This window comes from Seriola aureovittata, chromosome 20, assembly GCF_021018895.1.
Source record: "Seriola aureovittata isolate HTS-2021-v1 ecotype China chromosome 20, ASM2101889v1, whole genome shotgun sequence".
In the NCBI taxonomy this organism is placed as follows: Eukaryota; Metazoa; Chordata; class Actinopteri; order Carangiformes; family Carangidae; genus Seriola; species Seriola aureovittata.
This window is the reverse complement of record NC_079383.1, coordinates 7686864-7706011: the sequence shown is the minus strand read 5'-3', so window position 1 is coordinate 7706011 and position 19148 is coordinate 7686864. Positions and strand designations below refer to the sequence as shown.

The window sequence follows — 19148 nt, the reverse complement described above, 5'->3', positions numbered from 1 at the left end:
ATTTGACACACTCAAGGATGAGTGAAGCAGCTGTAATTCATAGTCTGGTATGGATCACTGTATAACTCGACCAAATATCTCACATACAGTTATGTTCATAATAATAGCAGTGTGTTTAAAAAGGTGAGTAAACCTCAAAATTCTTCAAATAAATTGTATTTTAATGAACACAAATGCATTGGGGACACTGCACATTCTATTTCAAAGCAAGAAAATTGGAAAAAGTATTTGAATTTGATAATATTTTACAGAAAGTCAAGAAATATAATGTTCAAAAAAATAGCAGTGTTGACATCTTTCTTTACAAACTCAAAAATGTACTGTATAAACTAAGAAATGCTTGAAGATTCAACTTTGCTGAGAATCATAAACTAATATTTAGTTGCATAACCACGGTTTCTGATAACTGCTTCACATCTGTGGTACATGGAGTCGACCAACTTCTGGCACCGATCAACAGGTATTGCAGGACAATTGTACTACGTTCCACAATTCCTCTGCATTTCTTGGTTTTGCCTCATGAACAGCATTTTTTATGTCAGCCCACAAGTTTTCTATGGGATTAAGGTCCGGGGATTGTGCTGGCCACTCCATTACTTGAATTCTGTTTGTCTGGAACCATGATTTTGCTCGCTTGCTGGTGTGTTTGGGGTCATTGTCTTGTTGAAACACCCATTTCAAGGGCATTTCCTCTTCAGCATACGGCAACATGACTTCTTCCAGTATTCTGATGTACTCAAACTGATCCATGATCCCTGGTATGCGATAAATAGGACCAATACCATAGTACGAGAAACATCCCCATATCATGATGCTAGCACCACCATGCCTCACCGTCTTCACTGTGTACTGTGGCTTGAATTCAGTGTTTGCAGGACGTCTGACAAACTGTCTGTGGCCCTTAGATCCAAAAAGAACAATCTTACTCTCATCAGTCCACAAAATATTACGCCATTTCTTTTTAGGCCAGTCAATGTGTTCTTTGGCAAATTGTAACGGCTTCAACACATTCCTTTAACAATGGGACTTTGCGGGGGCTACTTGCTGGTAGCTTGGCTTCACATAGACGTCGTCTGATTGTTACAGTACTCACAGGCAATCTTAGATCTTCTTTGATCCTCCTGGAGCTGATCATTGGCTGAGCCTTTGCCATTTTGGTTATTCTCAGATCCATTCGAATAGTCGTTTTTCTTTTTCTTCCTCGCCTTTCTGGTTTTGGCTGCCATTTTAAAGCGTTTGATATCATTTTAGCTGAACAGCCTATCATTTTCTGCACTTCTTTATAGGTTTTCCCCTCTTTTATTAATTTCTTAATCAAAGAACGCTCTTCTTCTGAACAGTGTCTTGAACGACCCATTTTACTCTGTTTTTCAAGGACAAATGCACACCCAGCATATGCAGCGTGGGCCACCTGTTTAACACCTATTTTTTTCACATAATCAATGACCTCACTAATTGAACTCGGCACTGCTATTTTTTTGAACACGCCCCTTTCAGTAAATGATTCAGTTTCACAGAATCAGCAGCATGCACGTCATGTCTGTTGGGTTTCTATACCTTTACTAAACCTTCTAGAAACTTACTTGCAGTGTAGAAGTTGAAATTCTAACAAAAACAGTGATTTATCTTGCTAGTGATGTGGGACTGCTATTATTTTGAACACAACTGTATACGCTCACTCACTACTGAGGCCACATCTTCCTGAGTTCATACAGGCAATGGAATAAACTTACTTTCAGACTCCCCCTGCTGTTGTGCAGAGCTCACACTGAGGGGAATCCTGCGGCTAGATTGTTGTTCCAGGTTATTATAAGTGTCTTTGGCAGGTCTATAGAGACCAGAGGTGGGCCATCAGGATGAGCAAGTGATATCTCTTCTTACATCTCAGAACTACGTTCTGTCCCATAGAATTTGATATTGCCTGTTTGTATCAGCATGTAATTTACTGCCCTCTTGTGGTGGCATTAGGCTATTGTCTCTGAAAACTAGCTTAACTACCAACCATTGCACCTATAATTTCTGTTATATTTGTGGCTGTGTCCCATTGAGAGGGGAGCACCATTTTTTGGATGTTTGGAACATTGAGGTTCCTGGGATCTTTGACTAGTAGCTAGCTATAGCCAGTGAGTTTGACTGAGCTTCTACCAGAAACTGTACTTGCACATTGGAAGACAATACTGTTGAAGTAATTTTCTAAAGTGTTAAGAGGCAGCTGTATCAAGTAAATGTGATTTATTATCTCTGCATGGCTATATGTAAGAGTCACCGCCAGGCTGTAAATAAAGATGGATGTGGCCTCCCTGACGTCACTCATAGGTTTCTGAAGAGCAGTTTTGAAGCTCAGAATTGGCTGCTCCTCTGTCGCCATCTTGGCAGTGCCTGACTCCACCTACATCCCGGCTAATCTAAAAATGGGCAAAGAGATGGAGCAAGTGTGGAACCGAGACTTCGCTGCATGCTGGTTTGTTATCATCACAGTGATTATTATTGGTTTTAGTAGGATAATTCTGTAACTTTTCTACCCTGTCATGTATGAAAAACTGGATGAAACAGTGGATGACCTTTAGAGAACTTTTATGTGATAATGTTCAAATTTGAATAGTTATCATTATAAGATATTGACATATATCTTTCTCTCTGGTGCTCAGATCTTAAATAAACAGAAATAAACCTATTAGCAGCTTTTACAGCCACATGTAACAACCAGTAAAACATCTGGAGATGTCGGAGTGTCCCACAGAGCTGAAGCTATGGTGAGTGTGTTATTAAAGAGTGTGAGTGGGATATTTGGTTTTTGCTGATTGCTGCTGCACAGGGGCTTATGTCGGCAAGATGTATTTATGTTGGATGTTATACAGCAGATGTTAATTTTGGACCGGCCTGTGTGTGGCTTATTTTGAAGCAGACCTGCGAGAATAAGACAGCTGAAGCCAAGTTTTGAAGTTGAAATGGAGAACTCTCAAAGAGTGCAGTTATGTGGAAATGTGCCACAATATTCGATTTGATGTATTGATCAGCAGACACAGAGGACATAATGTCTCTGTGCACTGACTGCTCAGAGCGCCTAAGAAATCCTGAGAAATTTTTTTCTTTGTCTGTGTGTATGTCTGTAGAATTCTCTAAGTCCCTTTTGAAGAGAGCAGGAAGTGGATTCAATGTAGTGAAGTGATAAAGAATAAGCTAAGTGTATGGATTTGACTTTGTGACCTCTCATGAGCTCAGGGATTCTCAGGCAGTGCCCTCAGCTGTCTTCTGATCCAGACTCATAAATCTTAGGGTGACTCTGCTATCACCTTCAGAACCCCTTTTGTCTTGAGACAGCTTGTTGAAGTCCTCGTCATCTTTTAAAGTCTCTGAGAGAAAAACCTTTACTGGTTTTTTGCTCTTTTGTTGAAACTCAGCACTGACAGGAATTCCTGGACAATCCTGCTCCTATTGTGCTTTTTCTAAATCTTTCAATGCATCAAGTTCAATTGAGTTTTCCCAAGGTTTTTTGAAAATCACTGGGGTTGGGGTAGATGAGGCAGGCAGATAAGGAAAATTTAAATACAACAGTAAGTATTAATCTAACCCAATCATATTTTTAATTTGCAGTATTTTTTCAGGACCATCACTGAAAGGAATGGTGCTCCTAACACTTCTTTAGGAGCCCTCTCCCTAATTAGAAAGACTTTTCTTGGCCTTTGGAAATAATTTTGACCTGAACTTTAAATGACAGAGTTTATTATGGTTCCCAAAAGGAAGCCATATTCATTTTTATTCAGGTCTTCACTTTGCAGCTGAGCATTGACATTTCTTGAAGGTTGAATTTTGGCATAAACCACCTGGTTTGTTCTGTGCTCTGACAATGTCTGTAAAAAAAATAGCTTGAGTGTTACAGGACCCAGATGATTTTACCACTCTACATTTGACATCAGAGCCAAAGATTCATAAGAAATCTGATTGGATAAGAAGGCTTGGCTAAAGTGGGGTTCATATTTACTTGCAGATGGGAGTGTGGTATCAATCTCAACATCAGATTCACTGCAAGAAAGGAAATTAATGTATTTCACAAAATGTCAGAATTTTCCTTTGAAGGATTTATAAACCAAACTGTGTCCTTAAATGTTTTATTCGTGTCAGAGCGACACATCAGTCCAGTACAATTCAAATAAATCTTTCTAACTATATCAGACAAATACACTAGGTGAAATAATCTCACCACAATTCCATTTCAACACATCCTCACATGCTAAAACAGGAAGGCCTCTATATTAAGTACACTGACTTGCATACAGTCCTTGTCCTGTGGGGTGTCCTAAGATCCTCAGCTTTGTAAGTGTGGCACTTCAAAGCCAGATATAGCTTCCTGTGCAGCAGCACAGACGGCTTTGGTCATTCATAACACTGCTGCAGTAAAAATGAGAGTATTGGGGAGGGCATTTTTATGATGGATGCACCTTAGTTTTACAGAGTATCACTGTACTTCTCTTCAGTTGTAATTTTTGGCTCAACCACAACAGTGGGGCCAGCCCTATAACTTTAACTGTCCTCTGTTGTTTCTTTTACAGTCAATGTCTGGATGATGAGAGGCCTGTCAGGTAAGCTTATCCATTCATCCATCCATCATCATCATCTCTTGAACTTCAGCTACTGTTCTGACTGTTTATCAGGAGTTAAACACTGTCCACACCAAGAGCAATAACTATATAGATAACTATAGCAATAATGATGTGAACAATAAGGTTTTGTAAACAGTGGTGCCAAGCATGCACTGCATGCACCAGCTGTGTCTGAGCAAAACACAAAACACTTAGCACTGATTCTGAGGGTGAGTCTGCCTGCATCCCACGTGTTCATATTGTTAGTGTCTTTATGAATTGTGTTTGTTTTATCAGTCGGGGTGGATTTAAAAAACATCAGTGATGACTCTCTCATCCACAATGGTGAACATGACGTATTAAAAGGATATTTTGGCTTATTTGACATCAGGTTGTGTGAGGTCAGTAGATATGGATGGAGAAGTACATACAAGTACTGGCACAGAAGTTGAGTGATGTACTGCTGTTGACTTGGTCAGCCACTTAAAAAGTGCCACCGAAAAAAGTCATATCGGTTGAAGTGTACACTTTATTATGAATATTTCCACTGCTTTATGTTGCCATAAAAACAGCCCTTTCCTTTGGAACTACATTTTCTCAACCATTGAACTACCATGTTGTGGTTGTGCACCCAAGATGCAGACTGTATTATGCTGCAGATCAGCTGTTTTTGAGTCAGAAAGAGCTAAGCTCAAGTGTATCCACCCGAGCTGCTTCAGCCCATTCCTGCTCCTGCTGTCCCACAAGGTAAGCAGCTTGCATGGTAGTATAGTAAGTACCTCTGTCGGTCAGGGAGCGTGCTTACCTTGTGGGACATCACTGGGTAACAGGCTGGCAGACAGCTGTGATCCACTGTGTTGACCCACTGACGTTATTAGTAAATAGCAGAACACACATTCTACCTGTCTGGCAACTCATATGTATTGTGATTGGTTGTCAGTGTTTCGATCATTCATCAAAATGCTCTGAAAGTGATCCCAATGATATTATTCGCCATTGTCATTGTAGTTGTAGTGTGAGATGTATGTGTCAGGACAATTTTTAAAACTATATGTATATAGTGATCTTTATAGTTATTGTTGTCTGTGTGGACGACGTTTTATACAACACCTGTGACTGCTCTGCTCTCGTCCTCTCTCTGTCCTCACAGCCACTGACAGTTTCAGCACAGAGCCCACCCCCCTCTGGCCGAGGAAAGCCTGCAATGAGTCACGTCTGCAGTGGGAGGTGGAGATCTGTGGAGAGGACTTCAAGCGCGACATGGCTCACATAGATCCACAGTACTGGTGTAACCTCACACACTTCATCAGGTACGAGCCAAAGTGGAGTTCATCGCTCACAGCAGAAATGTTAGCAGCAGTTTGCAGCTTCATGATACAGGTCAAAACTGCACTGCACATTGCGTTGAATTCCACTAATATTCGGAACACAGAAGAGTAAGGTTACTTCAAAGAAGGACTGAGGCGTGGATAAAATTATTATCAGGAACAGCTTGTCTTCTGTCTGGTTGCACAAGCTGCAGGCTTCACTGCACTGTTAGTTCATGAGGTAAAAAACAGCTGTGCAACACCTGGCAAGCCTTATCCTAAGATACAAAACTAATGTGGGGAGAACTGGTGAGAAGTTATTGAAGATAAACTGTGCTGACTGACAGAATATCTAACTTTAAAACCAGCCTGTTTAGCCTGTAGTCTTCCTTTACACTTTTGAAAAGTCCTGCAGCTCTGGCTTGCTGGCAGATCAGTGGGGTTACAGACAACAATCAGCTGCTGTTCTGTTGATACTGAAGAAGACCCCTGAACCTGATAGATAGATAGATAGATAGATAGATAGACAGACAGACAGACAGACAGACAGACAGACAGATAGACAGTCTCTTTGTGTTTGTGTCTGACATGCTGCTGCCCCAGCAGACTGCAGCAAAAAAGAGTACACTAGTCACCAACGACTGATAAAACATTCGCAGCATTTCACTGCAGACGTCAAGGACCTGAGCCTCCTGAGGAAAAAGAGCCAGCTTTGCCCCTTCAGGTAGATGGCATCTGTATTCATGGGCAGTCCAAGTGCACACCTAGGTATTTATAAGTGTGCACCACCTCAATGTCCTTTCCTCAAATGTTTACTGGCTGAAGGCTGGGTGTAGACCTACGAAAGTCCATGACCATCTCCTTGGTCTTGGAGGTGTTCAGAAGGAGGCGGTTCTTGTCGCTCCATTCACTGAAGGCCATCGTCAGATCCCTGTACTCCACTACAATAGCTGTGTCATCCGAGTATTTCTGGATGTGGCAGGACTCACAGTTGTATTTAAAATCCGCCATATAAAGGGTGAACAGGAAAGGAGCCAGAACAGTCCCCTGTGGAGCCCCAGTGCTGCTCATCACTGTCCCTGAGACACAGTTACCCAGCCTGATGTACTGTGGTCGTCTTGTCAGGCAATCCATAATCCAGGATGTGGGGCAGGGATCCATCCCCATCCCTTCCAGCTTGTCTTTAAGGATGGGGGGTTGGATTGTGTTAAATGCACTTGAGAAATCAAAGAACATAACCTTCATGTAACCACCTGGCTCATCCAAGTAAGAATGGGCCCAGTGGAGCATGTAAAGGACAGCATCATCCATGCCAATATGTTCTTTGTAGGCGAACTGTAGGGGGTCTAGTGCATGTTCAATCTGTGGCCTCAGAAGGTGGAGAAGCATCCACTCCAGGGTCTTCATGATATGTGATGTGAGGGCCATCTGTCTGTAGTCATTTATCTCAGTCAGTCGTCCTAAAGTAGGACGACTGACTGAGATAAGTGACTACTCATGGAAGAACAAGACATGATGTTTTCCACAGGACTGGGACCCTCCCTGTTTGAGGGCTTAAGTTAAAGATCCTCTGGAGAGGCTCAGCCAGCTGGGCTACACAGTCCCTTAACAGCCTCGGACACACACCACCCGGGCCTGTTGCCATTCCAGGATGTAGCCTCTTGAGCCACACCCATACCTCCTCCGCTGTAAAAGACAGGAGACTTGACCCCAGTGTGGAGGGAGTTGCAGCTGCAGTGTCAGGTTGTGGAGGAGATGCCGTAGGAGAAGCTGCAGCTGAAACAGTGGGAGAGAAAAACAGGTGAGGCTGTGTCAAACCTGTTGTAGAACAGGTTGAACTCATTGGCCTTGTCTACATTACATGGTGTTGCCTGGCTGTTCTTCTCTTTATAGCCTCATCCCCTTCCACACCTCTCTGGTGTTGTTGTGCTGCAACTTCCTCTCTACTTTCTTTTTGTAGTCCTCCTTCGCCTGCTTTAATCTCCTCTTCAGCTCATGTGCACACACCTGAGCTTCTCCCTGTCTCCATGTCTCCAAGGTCTCCTTTTTCTGGTTGAGGAGGGTCTTGATGTTACTGGTGATCCAGGGTTTGTTGTTTGGAAAGCAGTGTACAGTCCTTGCTGGTATTACAGTGTCCATACAGAAGTTAATATAGTCTGTGGAACATTCAACCATTCTATCAAGGTCAGGGTCCTTGCTTTTATTATTTTCCTGTGACTCCAACAGGACATTCTGATCTCTGCACTCAAAACAGTCTTTTAGACACTCACTGGCCTCCGGGGTCCAGTTCCTGAATGAGCAGGTGGTTGCAGCCTGCCTCAGTACACAGGGCTTGTAGGAAGGCTGAAGAAAAAACAGATTATGATCTGATCTGCCAAGTGCTGGTAGAGCTGAAGAAGTATAGGCATCCTTGACATTTGCATACAACAGATCAAGTGTCTTATTTTCCCTTGTGGGACAGTCAACATATTGAGTGAAGCCAGTCAAATGAGAGTAAAATCCCCTGATATTGCAGTGAATGCATCAGGGTGCTGGGTGTGTACTCTCGCAACAGTCTCGTGAACTAGTCTTGTGACTGCAGGCTCTGCTCTTGGTTGAATGTAAACCACAATGGCGACGATGTGTGAGAACTCCCTCAGTACATAGTACGGTCTAAGACCGACTGCCAACAGTTCAATATCCCAACAGCATATCTTCTCTATCACTGTTATATGACTGGGGTTGCAGCATCTATTGTTCACAAGCAGAAACAGTCCTCCACCTTTATTTTTTCCATTTGCTCTGTCCGTCTGTCCGCTCGTACTGCAGTGAAGCTGGATAAATCCACACAACGGTCAGGAGTGTTGTCAGTTAACCACGTCTCTGTGAAACACGAGACTACACTCATGATATGCTCGCTGGTTCTTCACAAGTGCCTCCAGTTCATCACACTTGTTAGCCAGGGAGTTGACATTTCCCATGAGGATCAGTGGTAGAAAAGGTTTATATCTCCATCTCCTAGCCTTTAGCTTAGCCCCGGCTCTGCATCCACAGTATGACATCTTCAGCTCAGCCGGTATGGGATGTTTAACTCCATATCTGGTAAACTTTAAATTAATTTTCCCGAAATGGATACTCAGCAGAAACACACTTTCCTACTTCTTGTTGTTATGCCTAAGGACATCTCAGTGGAAATCACTGGTTGTTTCTTAAAATAGGTTCTGGTGTTCTCTGCCATAAAATGGTTTCCTGATAATTCAGACTTTAGAAAAGCACCACCCCACAGAGAGCCCGTCAATTCCTCCTGCTGACTCAGAATGAGGTGCTGATATTGAGAATAGCAGACAATTTCCTCAACACACAGGGTTAAATGGAAGTGTCTCCTCAGATCAGTTTTCCAGTGCAGTTTTAATTTGACAGTGATCAAAGTACAACTGTGCTATCAAAAGATGAATTGCTACAGAGCAAATCTGTTATTTTGTGTAACATTTTGTGTAAAGCTATGAATGATAACAGGTATCTGGACCCTGAAAAGCTTATTCTAAGCACTTATCTCTGTTACTCCTCTTTTCTCAAGTGCTGTTGTCTTCCTGTCTGAGGGTTTTCTATATCTGTAGCTTTAGTTAAGGGGGTGTCAGTCCTGCATGGTGGCACTTTCCAGACAGATAGGTTGATAGAAAACTGTAATATCTGTCAGTCCCCTGCAGTTGATCAGATGACTGTGGCTGGGCTGAGAACAGTTGGGGGGTAGCTGTTTTCAAGAAGCCTGCAAGCCTGGACCACTCATCTGTATCTATCTTTACTTAGCGTTCACCTCATTCTTACCTTTCACCTTTGGCCTCTCACCTTCATCTGTTTTCCTTGGACTGCAGAGCCACAAGCAGAGGTAGAGAGCCACAAGACTGCTTTATTGCACCATAATATTCACAGGGGAGATTAAAACCAGTGTCAATAACCATCTGAGTACTGATTTACTGGAAAACTTCAGTGATTCTGGGAAGACGAACCACTGGCTTTACCCATCGGTCATGCACTCACTCTGTTTTTCTGTCATCATAGTTTTTTCCAGGAAAGTTTGTCATTGAACTGAGCTTAATGCTGCTTTCCAACAACACTCTGTTTCATACGAATTCATACATACTCACATTCACAAAGTTTTTTTTTCAGTGACTATAAAGTGAAGAAGAGGTGAAATGTGAGATAAAGTTAACCACATCAAGAAGCCAGATGGTTGACTTCAGGCATGATGATCAGTGTAAACATCTGGGAGGAGTGTCAAGAACTGACTCCTGCATTTAGACAAAGATCGACTGCTTTTCTAAGTGACACGGAATCAAGAATCATTTGACAAAAACTATAAACATCATAAGACATGCTCTGCTATGGGTGTGAATATGAAGCTACTCGGGAGGGGGGTGGAGAAGATGATGGATGTTACCGATGTCTTCTTCATTTAGCTTCAATCAGTGTTTCATGTCAGGAATATTATTTAGTTTATTGATATTTTACATTAGTTTCCAGAGAGATAGAGTTTATATTCAGTGCTTTTGTTGGTGTAAACATTATTGTTGCTGCTTTAGAAACTATTTATTTATTTAAAAAAAATAATAATGAGAACCAATATGAGTATCAATAAAGAGCCAAATAAGCTGTACTGATGAGATAAGATAAATATAACATTATATAGCTACATTTCATGATAGCACCCACACTTTTCTCATCGCTGCAACCTCAACATAAGCCCTCCAGAAACATAGGGAAAACCCTGTATTCACACTCAGCATGTGAACATTTGACTTGTCAGATGGAGCCCTGGATGCATGGGTCATGGAGTCAATCTGTTGACTGTGAGGTTAGCTAGCACGATGATGGAGGAAGACCGGAACAGTACATGCACACTTCAATATTTGTTTATTTATTGCATGTCATATCGTCATCGCAATATTGAACAGTGTCATTGCACATCGCAGATTTTCCTGATATCGTGCAGGCCTAGTCTGAAGTCATGTGACTGGAGTTAACAGCTCTGTTAGCTGGGCTCTGTGTGAGATCTGGTAAGGTTCACAATAAATATTCATTATAGAAATCTTGCCAAAACAAGAGTGATAAAAATGATCCAGACTTCTTTTTTTAAAGATAGATGACATGTTGTTTCTGAACATGGGTGCAAATGTTGTTCAGTGTCACTTTCACTTGAAAAAGTGAAAAAAATAGGTATTGGTATAAGTAGTGTTTTTTACCTGAGTTCAGGATGGGTAGTGTAATATCTCTGATGTAATGAAGTTTAGGGAAAGGGATTGTAAAGAGTCAAAACCTCTTTTAATCAGAATTTGCTCTGTCAGCAATGACTTACATTGGTGAGAGAATGTATCAGCAGAGAACTGTTTCAGCATGACATGCCTCTTCAGGAACTCTGCCTCCATGAGTTCACGTTTTCCATCTGGGTGTTTAGTGTCCAATGCTTCATTTACACGTCTGTGGAGGATATACTGACTTTATCAGCAGCAGTTTACTTTGGAGTCTGGAGGACAGTGATAAGAAGAGAGAGTGAGAGAGGAAGGGACAGAGTATGGAGAGAGGAATGAGGTTGGAACCAGCAGTGGGCCCTGCAGAGATTGTTTGAAATGAGCTGGTACCAGCTTCTCAGAGCCTGTGTGTACAGTGTGTGTACAGACCGCTCACAGGCTGTGTGTGAGTCTGTATATTCATTTATACACTTAAATTATTTACCTCTAATAACATATTGATTTTCTGCCTTGCTGTCTCATGAATAGTGGACCTTGTAATAATATATATTCACTGTTAGGAATCATGGTCAATCCCTGTGTGGCCCAGATGCTGCTCTGAAGATCATCAGACGTTGTCTTAGTGACATCTAATTGACCATTTATATCAACAAGCTTCATTTTAATTGGATGACGTGCTCCATATGACTGGTGAGGGATGGTAACCAACAGTTTGCCTCGTGTTCTGTCTGAAAACACAGGAAGGTTCAACACAGTTTAAATGCACAGTATGTAACTTCCACTAGGGGTTTCTCAATCAAAACAATAAGAGAAGACGGCATTGGGGGACATCACTAAATAGTGTGGGATCAAGGATGTTGTTGTCTTCGCCACCATTACCGTACCACTGAGAAAAACAACCAGACCTGCGAAGACATGTTGGCTCAATGGATGTATTGGCTCTCAACTGCAGACATGAGCACAGTACTGCGGCGCAGCAATTGACATCATGAGCATGACAAATTAGACTTATTTTCCATGGTTTAGCCACAGTATAGTGCCACCCACTGGCGTAGCAATGCCATTGCATTATCAAATCTATTTATCAGGTTAAATTTAATTATCGGAGCAACAGAAAATGGCATACTTTTCCCAGTGATTTCTTTCTCTCCATAAAAACGGACCAGGAGATTAAAACCGGTAAACAAATAAAGCAGTTTCACTTTTAAAAAAATTCAGTGATTTACCAATGCGCTTCGGCGGACAGGGAGTAGCTGGAAACTGAGACTGCTTGCCTTTGTTTCTTTAATCAATTATGAACCAGATGTTCAACAGGCTTTTTACCAGCAGCCGAATTATCCGCAACGGTGCCATCCTCTCAATAACAAACCGACCAGGGGATTCAAATTGGTAAAAATAAATAAATAAATAAAACAGTTGAACTTTAGTTGAACTAAAAAAAATCTGATTTGCCGACACCCTTTGGTGGATACGGGGCGGGACTTCTCCAGCGGCTAGGAGCTGAGCTGCCTAACATTTGCCTGGCTTTTTTCTCTGATAACTTAAGATCCAGACGTCCAATGACTAAAATCCTTAATCTGGTTAAAATTTATGGTTGAAAGCAACCAAGGTATAAAAAGTGTATGTGGCTTAAAACTAGATAAAAGTCCATTTTGAGCTTCTGGCAGGCAACCTCAAAACCACCCCATGCACATAGGGGATATGATGTCATTGACAGTGGACCAAATGACACGGAGCATTACTGTATTAAAATTTGGTATTTCTCTATGTTTGTGAAGTACTAGAAATATTTGGGAAATGTAAGCATACAACTCAAAAAATAAATAACATAGGTCTAGTGATTTTTATACATTTTAATGTGGAAAAGTTACATATTATAACTTTAACAGCATGTTGATGGTTCATGCTCATTTCACTGCACGACTTATATCCTGTTCTGTACAGACATTAGATTTGCTGTAAAGCAAACCACTCTTTAAATGAACCTGAATTAGCAACCTCAATTTTTTTTTCTTTCAGCCTTACTAGATTACTTACTTACTACATTATCCAAGCTCTCTCCGCCATCCAAACACGGTCATTTCCTCATATTTAACATTGTTCAACTTACAACTTATCTAGTAGAACAATTAACAGAAAAAATAAACAAACAAACTCCTGCTGGTTTCATAATATGCTACTGTTGATTCTGACTTCAGATTCGACAGGAAGCTTTATTCTGCAAAACACTCCTCTTATCATATGTATGTAATCCCCTTTTTTGCATAAACAAAACACCTCTTGTAATGAGGATTTCTCTGCAGCAGGTTCATCTGTGTTTCAGTAGCCTACCTGTTCAGCACCACAGGCAGCGCACAGACAGGTTGATGGCCGAGACCCTGACAGGCTGAAAAGGCTTTTTTCTCACTCTCTGAAGAATATTCAGTTCTGTAATTCTGTTTTATTTCGGTGTTTCCTGTTGATCTTGTTGCTGCTCCCTCTAGGTTGATTGCCTGATTGACACACACCTGTACTGACTAGTGGGCTGAGTCTATTTAGGCTGGCCCTTTGTTTCAGCCCTCTCTCCCTCCTGCTGCAGCAGCACCTTTGTGGTGCAAGGTATCTGTTTTCTTTTCAGTTTCACCCATCATTTTTCAATAAACTTTAATGTAGTAAACTTCCTTCTGGTGTTGTGTCCATTATTATTTTTGGTGTTTGAGCCAGCCGTAACGACATACACATGGTAAAATTAGAGGTTACATTGTATTTTGGAGTGAAAATGGCGCCGTGTACCCGAAAAAACGGGATGAGGTTTTTTTTTTTATTTGACATGATATTTGAAAATTAAACTGTGGAAAAAATGAGGATATAATTAGATTAAGAAGGCGAATGAAAACATGTTAAGCAAAAATGAAATGCGGCCAAAGATGCATGGGAGTGGATTTTTATTTATTCAATTAATAATTTCCTCTCACGAGCTAACTATGCCATGAATTTAATGATGCCTACCTTTGTATCAATGCTGTGCATAAGATTATCCTTTAAGTAAATATTGATTTAATTACAATATCTCTCTGAAATATTTTGGGTAACAATGAATTTCCTGTTTCCATCAGAGAAAGGTGAGGGCATCCCAAAGCTTGCCAAGTGTATTTATAAACTCCCCCTCAATGAAGAGACCCTCCACAGCCACAAGTGTGACTCTGTCTCTGAGTGGGGGTGTGTGTAGGGACCGGATTGGAATTGGGGCTCTTTTGTTCCGTCATTGTAGTTTTAATGGCACACAGAGTCAAAGTCTAGAGCTCCAGGAAATGTAAACATGACATTTCATCCTCAGACATCTGGGATGCCATGAGAAAAGCTGGATCTGGAGGACTGCGAACTCAGGATGGAGAAAGAGGATTAGAGCTGGCTGACTGGATTAAATAAAGCAGAGCTGAAACAGGAGCATACTGTAGCAGATGTAGATTATGTACTGAACATCCAGTGCTCTGAATAATAATAGTCTACTAGGGTTTACCTAGTAAGCTTTTAATGGTTGTGTGTCCTTCAGAGAACCAGTTGTAGTGAGGTAATTTAAATGTCTTAAAAGGTGCAAAAGTAAGTAGAAAGCAAATGAGATCAAAAGTCAGAAAAGCTGCACACTTGACCCTGAAGGAAAGCAACAGGAGTCAGTGATGATTTTCTTCTAATCCTTTCCCTCTCTTATTGCCATCTTCCTCTGCAGTGAGTACCACCTCTTCACCCTCTGCACAGAGACCAAGTCCCAAATTGTCCACTGCTACTGGCCCAATCCACTAGTGGAGAGCTACATCATCCGCGTACACAAGCACTTTTTCTCCAACTGTACCATGGAACAGGTAGTGTGGGTGGACCCGCCGGATGACACGCTCACCATCCTCATCCTCATCCCTGTTTTCCTCACCATGGCAATGATTGCCCTGGTGGTCTGGTGCAGCAAGAGGAGTGATATCCTGGCCTAGGAAGGGAGGAGGATGGAAGGGGATGGAGAAGGACTGAGGTCACAGTCCCAGCCTCTTGACTGAAACAGCACTGGACACATCAAAGGAGTTGCTGCTGGTGAGACGTTCCATCAGTGGCTCTGCAAACCACCCAAGCGCCCTGTGAAGACAAGGAAAGCGGTCCCTGGCTGTTTTTTAAAACTTTTCATGTATAAAACATCTTACATTGGCCTGCAATACTAGAAGATGGATACCACCCGTCTGCTAAATATTAACATACAGCCAGCAGCTGATCCACTGGTGGAGAGCTAGCTTAGCATAAAGGCTGGAAGCAGGGGAAAACAGCTATACTGGCTCTATCTAAAGGCAAAAGAAAAACTGCTTACCAGCCTTTTTTTAAACTCACCGATTAACACATTTAATTTCTTTAATGTAACTTCAAACAACAACTCGCCGTTTGATGGTGTGTTATGTCCAGTTTAGGAAACTAGTGGAGACTCCAGGCAGGTTAGTTTTGGAAAGAGCCAGGTTAGCTCTTTAACACTGTTTTCAGTCATTATACTATACTTATACTAAGCTAAGCTAGCTAGCAGCTAGCTCCAGCTATGTATTTATCAGACAGACATGTATGGTATCAATCTTCTTTTGTCCCCAAATATCAAAGTATTTCTTTAATTGAATGTGTTTCTGAATGGGGAACTCTCCTTTAAATTGTGGGCAATGTCTCCTGTTTGCCACAGATACAGGGCAGTCTCTGTCTCTCTCTGCAACAGGGACAAAGACCTAATTGAGACACAGAGGATGTTGGTGGTTTGATGCCTTCGTCACTTATCAGGGAAACTGACCAGTGGGGCAGTTCACCAGATCTTGTTGCGTTTGGTCATTCAGATCATGGATCTGAAGCGTGGACATCGTAGATTCTTGTCAGAGAACTATATTGTTGCTGAAGGCCAAAGTATCCACCAAGCATCAGAAGCATCGATTGAACTCAAGACTTCCAGAGGACACTTGTTAAATATTTGAACTTGATACTGTTTGATGGCTTGGAAGGATGAAAAAGATGCCAAATTTTGACTTAATATTGATTCTGCAGGTTTGATCTTACTGTTGACTTACTGAATGGACAGAAAAAAACACTGGTGTGGATCCCAAAGACAAGGCAACACTATGATTTGTATATTTTGGGACTTGAATTTCTTGTGTGACTACCTGAGCCCTGATGGACTGTAACTTATACTATAGAATAAATTACTTTTAATATACTGTTAAAATACTCACAAACAGGGGTTCTCTGTGGAAATAGACTAACTATGAACTGACACTGGGATTTCACTGTACAATTATACCCTCTGTGCTGTCTACTGTATCTGCATTGCATCTCCACACCAGTGGAAATGAATTCCTTTTTAATGTACGCATGTCATCGGTTTTTTGGACTGCTCCTCACCAGTCACCAGGCAGTGTCAGCTCACCTGTACACTATCTCACCTGAGCTGCTGCCTGTGGAAACTAAAACTCAGCTTAAGTACCTTGATTAAATCTCCAGTCTCTCTTAGAATGGTTGATTTCTCTCCTTCATTACATGAAGAAAACAAACACTGAGCAACACAGTTTTGTAATGCTGTCTTTTTTAGCTCATTTTAGCAGGGTTCCCCTCAGGAAACTGATGAGGGGAGATGTAAGCCCCTCACCATATGTTCAAAGCCCTGTATGACAGAGATCCAGCTTGTCATCACACAGTTTTAACTGACTTTATAATTAGTCATTTGTCTTAACATTTAACCAGCTTGGAAGACGAAGACTGACACTGTCCCTGACACTGTGACACACTGCTCTGATTGGTTATTACATGCAAACACGTTATATAGATAGATAGATAGATCAGTCACCTGCTGAGCAGACTCACATCCTGACACAGTCCTTCTCTTTATCAGTTATCAGATGAATTCTTGAAAACATGGCCTTTGCTGTGTTTGGAAGCACCACTGCTTGTTTTGTATGATATTTTTATAAAAAAGGAACATTTCTTCTGATATTAGTGGAGAGGCTCTTTATTTCACTTCCACCAGACATGCTGCAGGAAACCTGCTCAGTTACAATCTTAACAAGTGAAGCATAAAGACACGAGAATTTCTCTCTGCTGCTTTTAAACTCACAGTCTTTGAATATGAAATCATCATAACACTGTGGCACAACAGGATGATAACAATGTCCTTAAAGGACATAGTGAACTAATTGCTGCCACAGGAGGAAAAACAGCATTTCGCCTACCTCATCTGGTATGAATTAGGCTCAATGCTAAGCATGTATTCAAATATAAAAATGCTATTAAGAGTCATGACTAAATCTCCCCTTTACTTTTCCACTGAAGACTTGACTCTATTGAGTCTTTACTTTTTTGTTCTAATGAACTCTGAAACACAGAACTTCAGTCCAGCACAGGGGTCGTGAGGTGCATTAAGAATGATTTGAAACCTGTCAAAGGCTTTTAAAACAAACCCTCATATGCCCAATGCTCACTGAGTGTAATGACTGATCACCAGGCCTATAGGTGTTTTCTCCGTAGTCGTCCAACGGGCTGCTTCACCCACCTGAGCGGTCCCAGCTTACAAACAAAGCCTCCTTGTTTATCAAGTCCTCTTTTTAATCTGTCATCTGAAAAGTGTGTAAGTGTGTGCGTATGAACATCCATCACTGTCAAAAGGAAATGCAGTCATTACTGGTGTATACTTTCACATCCTGAAGGAATCATTTTATCATTATTAACTGTAGATACTATTTAAGGTCACAATTAAAATCAAATCAAAGCCAGAACTGTCCCTGTTTGCTCTTTCTCCCTATGATCTCTGAATTTGCATAACAGACCATGTGACTAAAGAACTGTCACAAAAGCCCAAAGCTGCTGACACATCCAGTCTCATCAGTCCAGTCTGCGCCATGCCATTGGAGCGTGATATTAAGTTTTTATTAAGACATATCTACTCCGACATGCAGCAAATGCACCAGAATTAAAGTCTACAGCCTCCAGTTTCTATGATACATACACATTTAAAAATACAGTAAGGCAGTAAATGTCACATTTACAGATTTTATTATCACTTGGTGGTGACAACAGTGATGCAGGCACAGATGTATGTTGGATAAGCTGTGTTAATTTATTGTCTTGGTAGTGTCCAAGCTACAATTGTATGTGACACTGGATGCACAAGAGCTTGGTCTTTATAAACCAAACAGAACATGGATTTCACATCACTCACAGGGCTTTGTTTCATGTTGTTTCATGAGTGTCTGATGGTGCGAACTCTCAGGTTTTCCCATCACCACCAACTGTCCCAAACAATGTTGACAGTTCAGACAAGAGGTTCACAGACAGTAAAACATCTTTGCAGGGAAACCATAGATGTCTACTGCATCTATAATACTACAAAAAATAAATCTGAGAAACTAATGTATTGTGCTGTTTGCCTTTATCTTAGACTGAACTTGAATCATACTCTTGTTGACTATGTCTGTTTCATACTTTATGTTGTAGATGGCAGAGAACAGATGTTGTTTACACTGCGGAGAATAGTTTTTTTTAGAAAATTCATTCTCGTGACCTCAGAACTCTGAATCCCTGGGAGAGTTTACTCAGGTCAGTGTTTGTGAGTGCATTAAGACTCACTCATTATTCTTTTATTAAGACAAACAGTGTTATCTGGACCTATACAAACAGCCCGACAGCTGAGTCCATGACAGCTTTGCTTTGGTTCTGTGTAAACCATTGAAACAATGCAAAGAAATCACGGCCATGCTGTTTTAAATCTTATCATTGCATTATGTAAATAAACTCAGAGTCAAACAATGCAGTCATCAGTGACAGTGGGTAATGGTCACTGATGTTGAAACTCAGTCTGATCTGAAAAAAATCAGTGACCAAAACAATCAGCATCATTGCTGACTCCACCTAAACAAACAAATGGCCAGATATCAGGCAGTATTTATTCCATCTGAAACTGTCCAGGAAGCCACTCCAGTTTTTCTTTCTTCTGAGAAGCAGAACACAGAGACCCAAACAGAGGAGACAATAGTTCACTCTGTGGTGAGGGGACACAT

The 19148-nt window shown here is 41.3% G+C and overlaps 1 protein-coding gene across 2 annotated transcripts in view; it reads left to right on the top strand.

The window, feature by feature from the left end:
* The window catches only part of LOC130161637 (receptor activity-modifying protein 3-like), a 33995-nt gene extending 16128 nt beyond the window's left edge, over window positions 1-17867 (top strand). For both annotated transcript variants that reach the window (XM_056365043.1, XM_056365042.1), the window contains exons 2-4: window positions 4551-4580; window positions 5731-5890; window positions 14819-17867. In XM_056365043.1, coding sequence (XP_056221018.1) covers window positions 4551-4580; window positions 5731-5890; window positions 14819-15074 — 446 coding nt within the window. In that variant the 3' untranslated portion in view covers window positions 15075-17867. The remainder of the gene's footprint in view (window positions 1-4550; window positions 4581-5730; window positions 5891-14818) is intronic.
* The last annotated feature ends 1281 nt before the right edge of the window (window positions 17868-19148 follow it).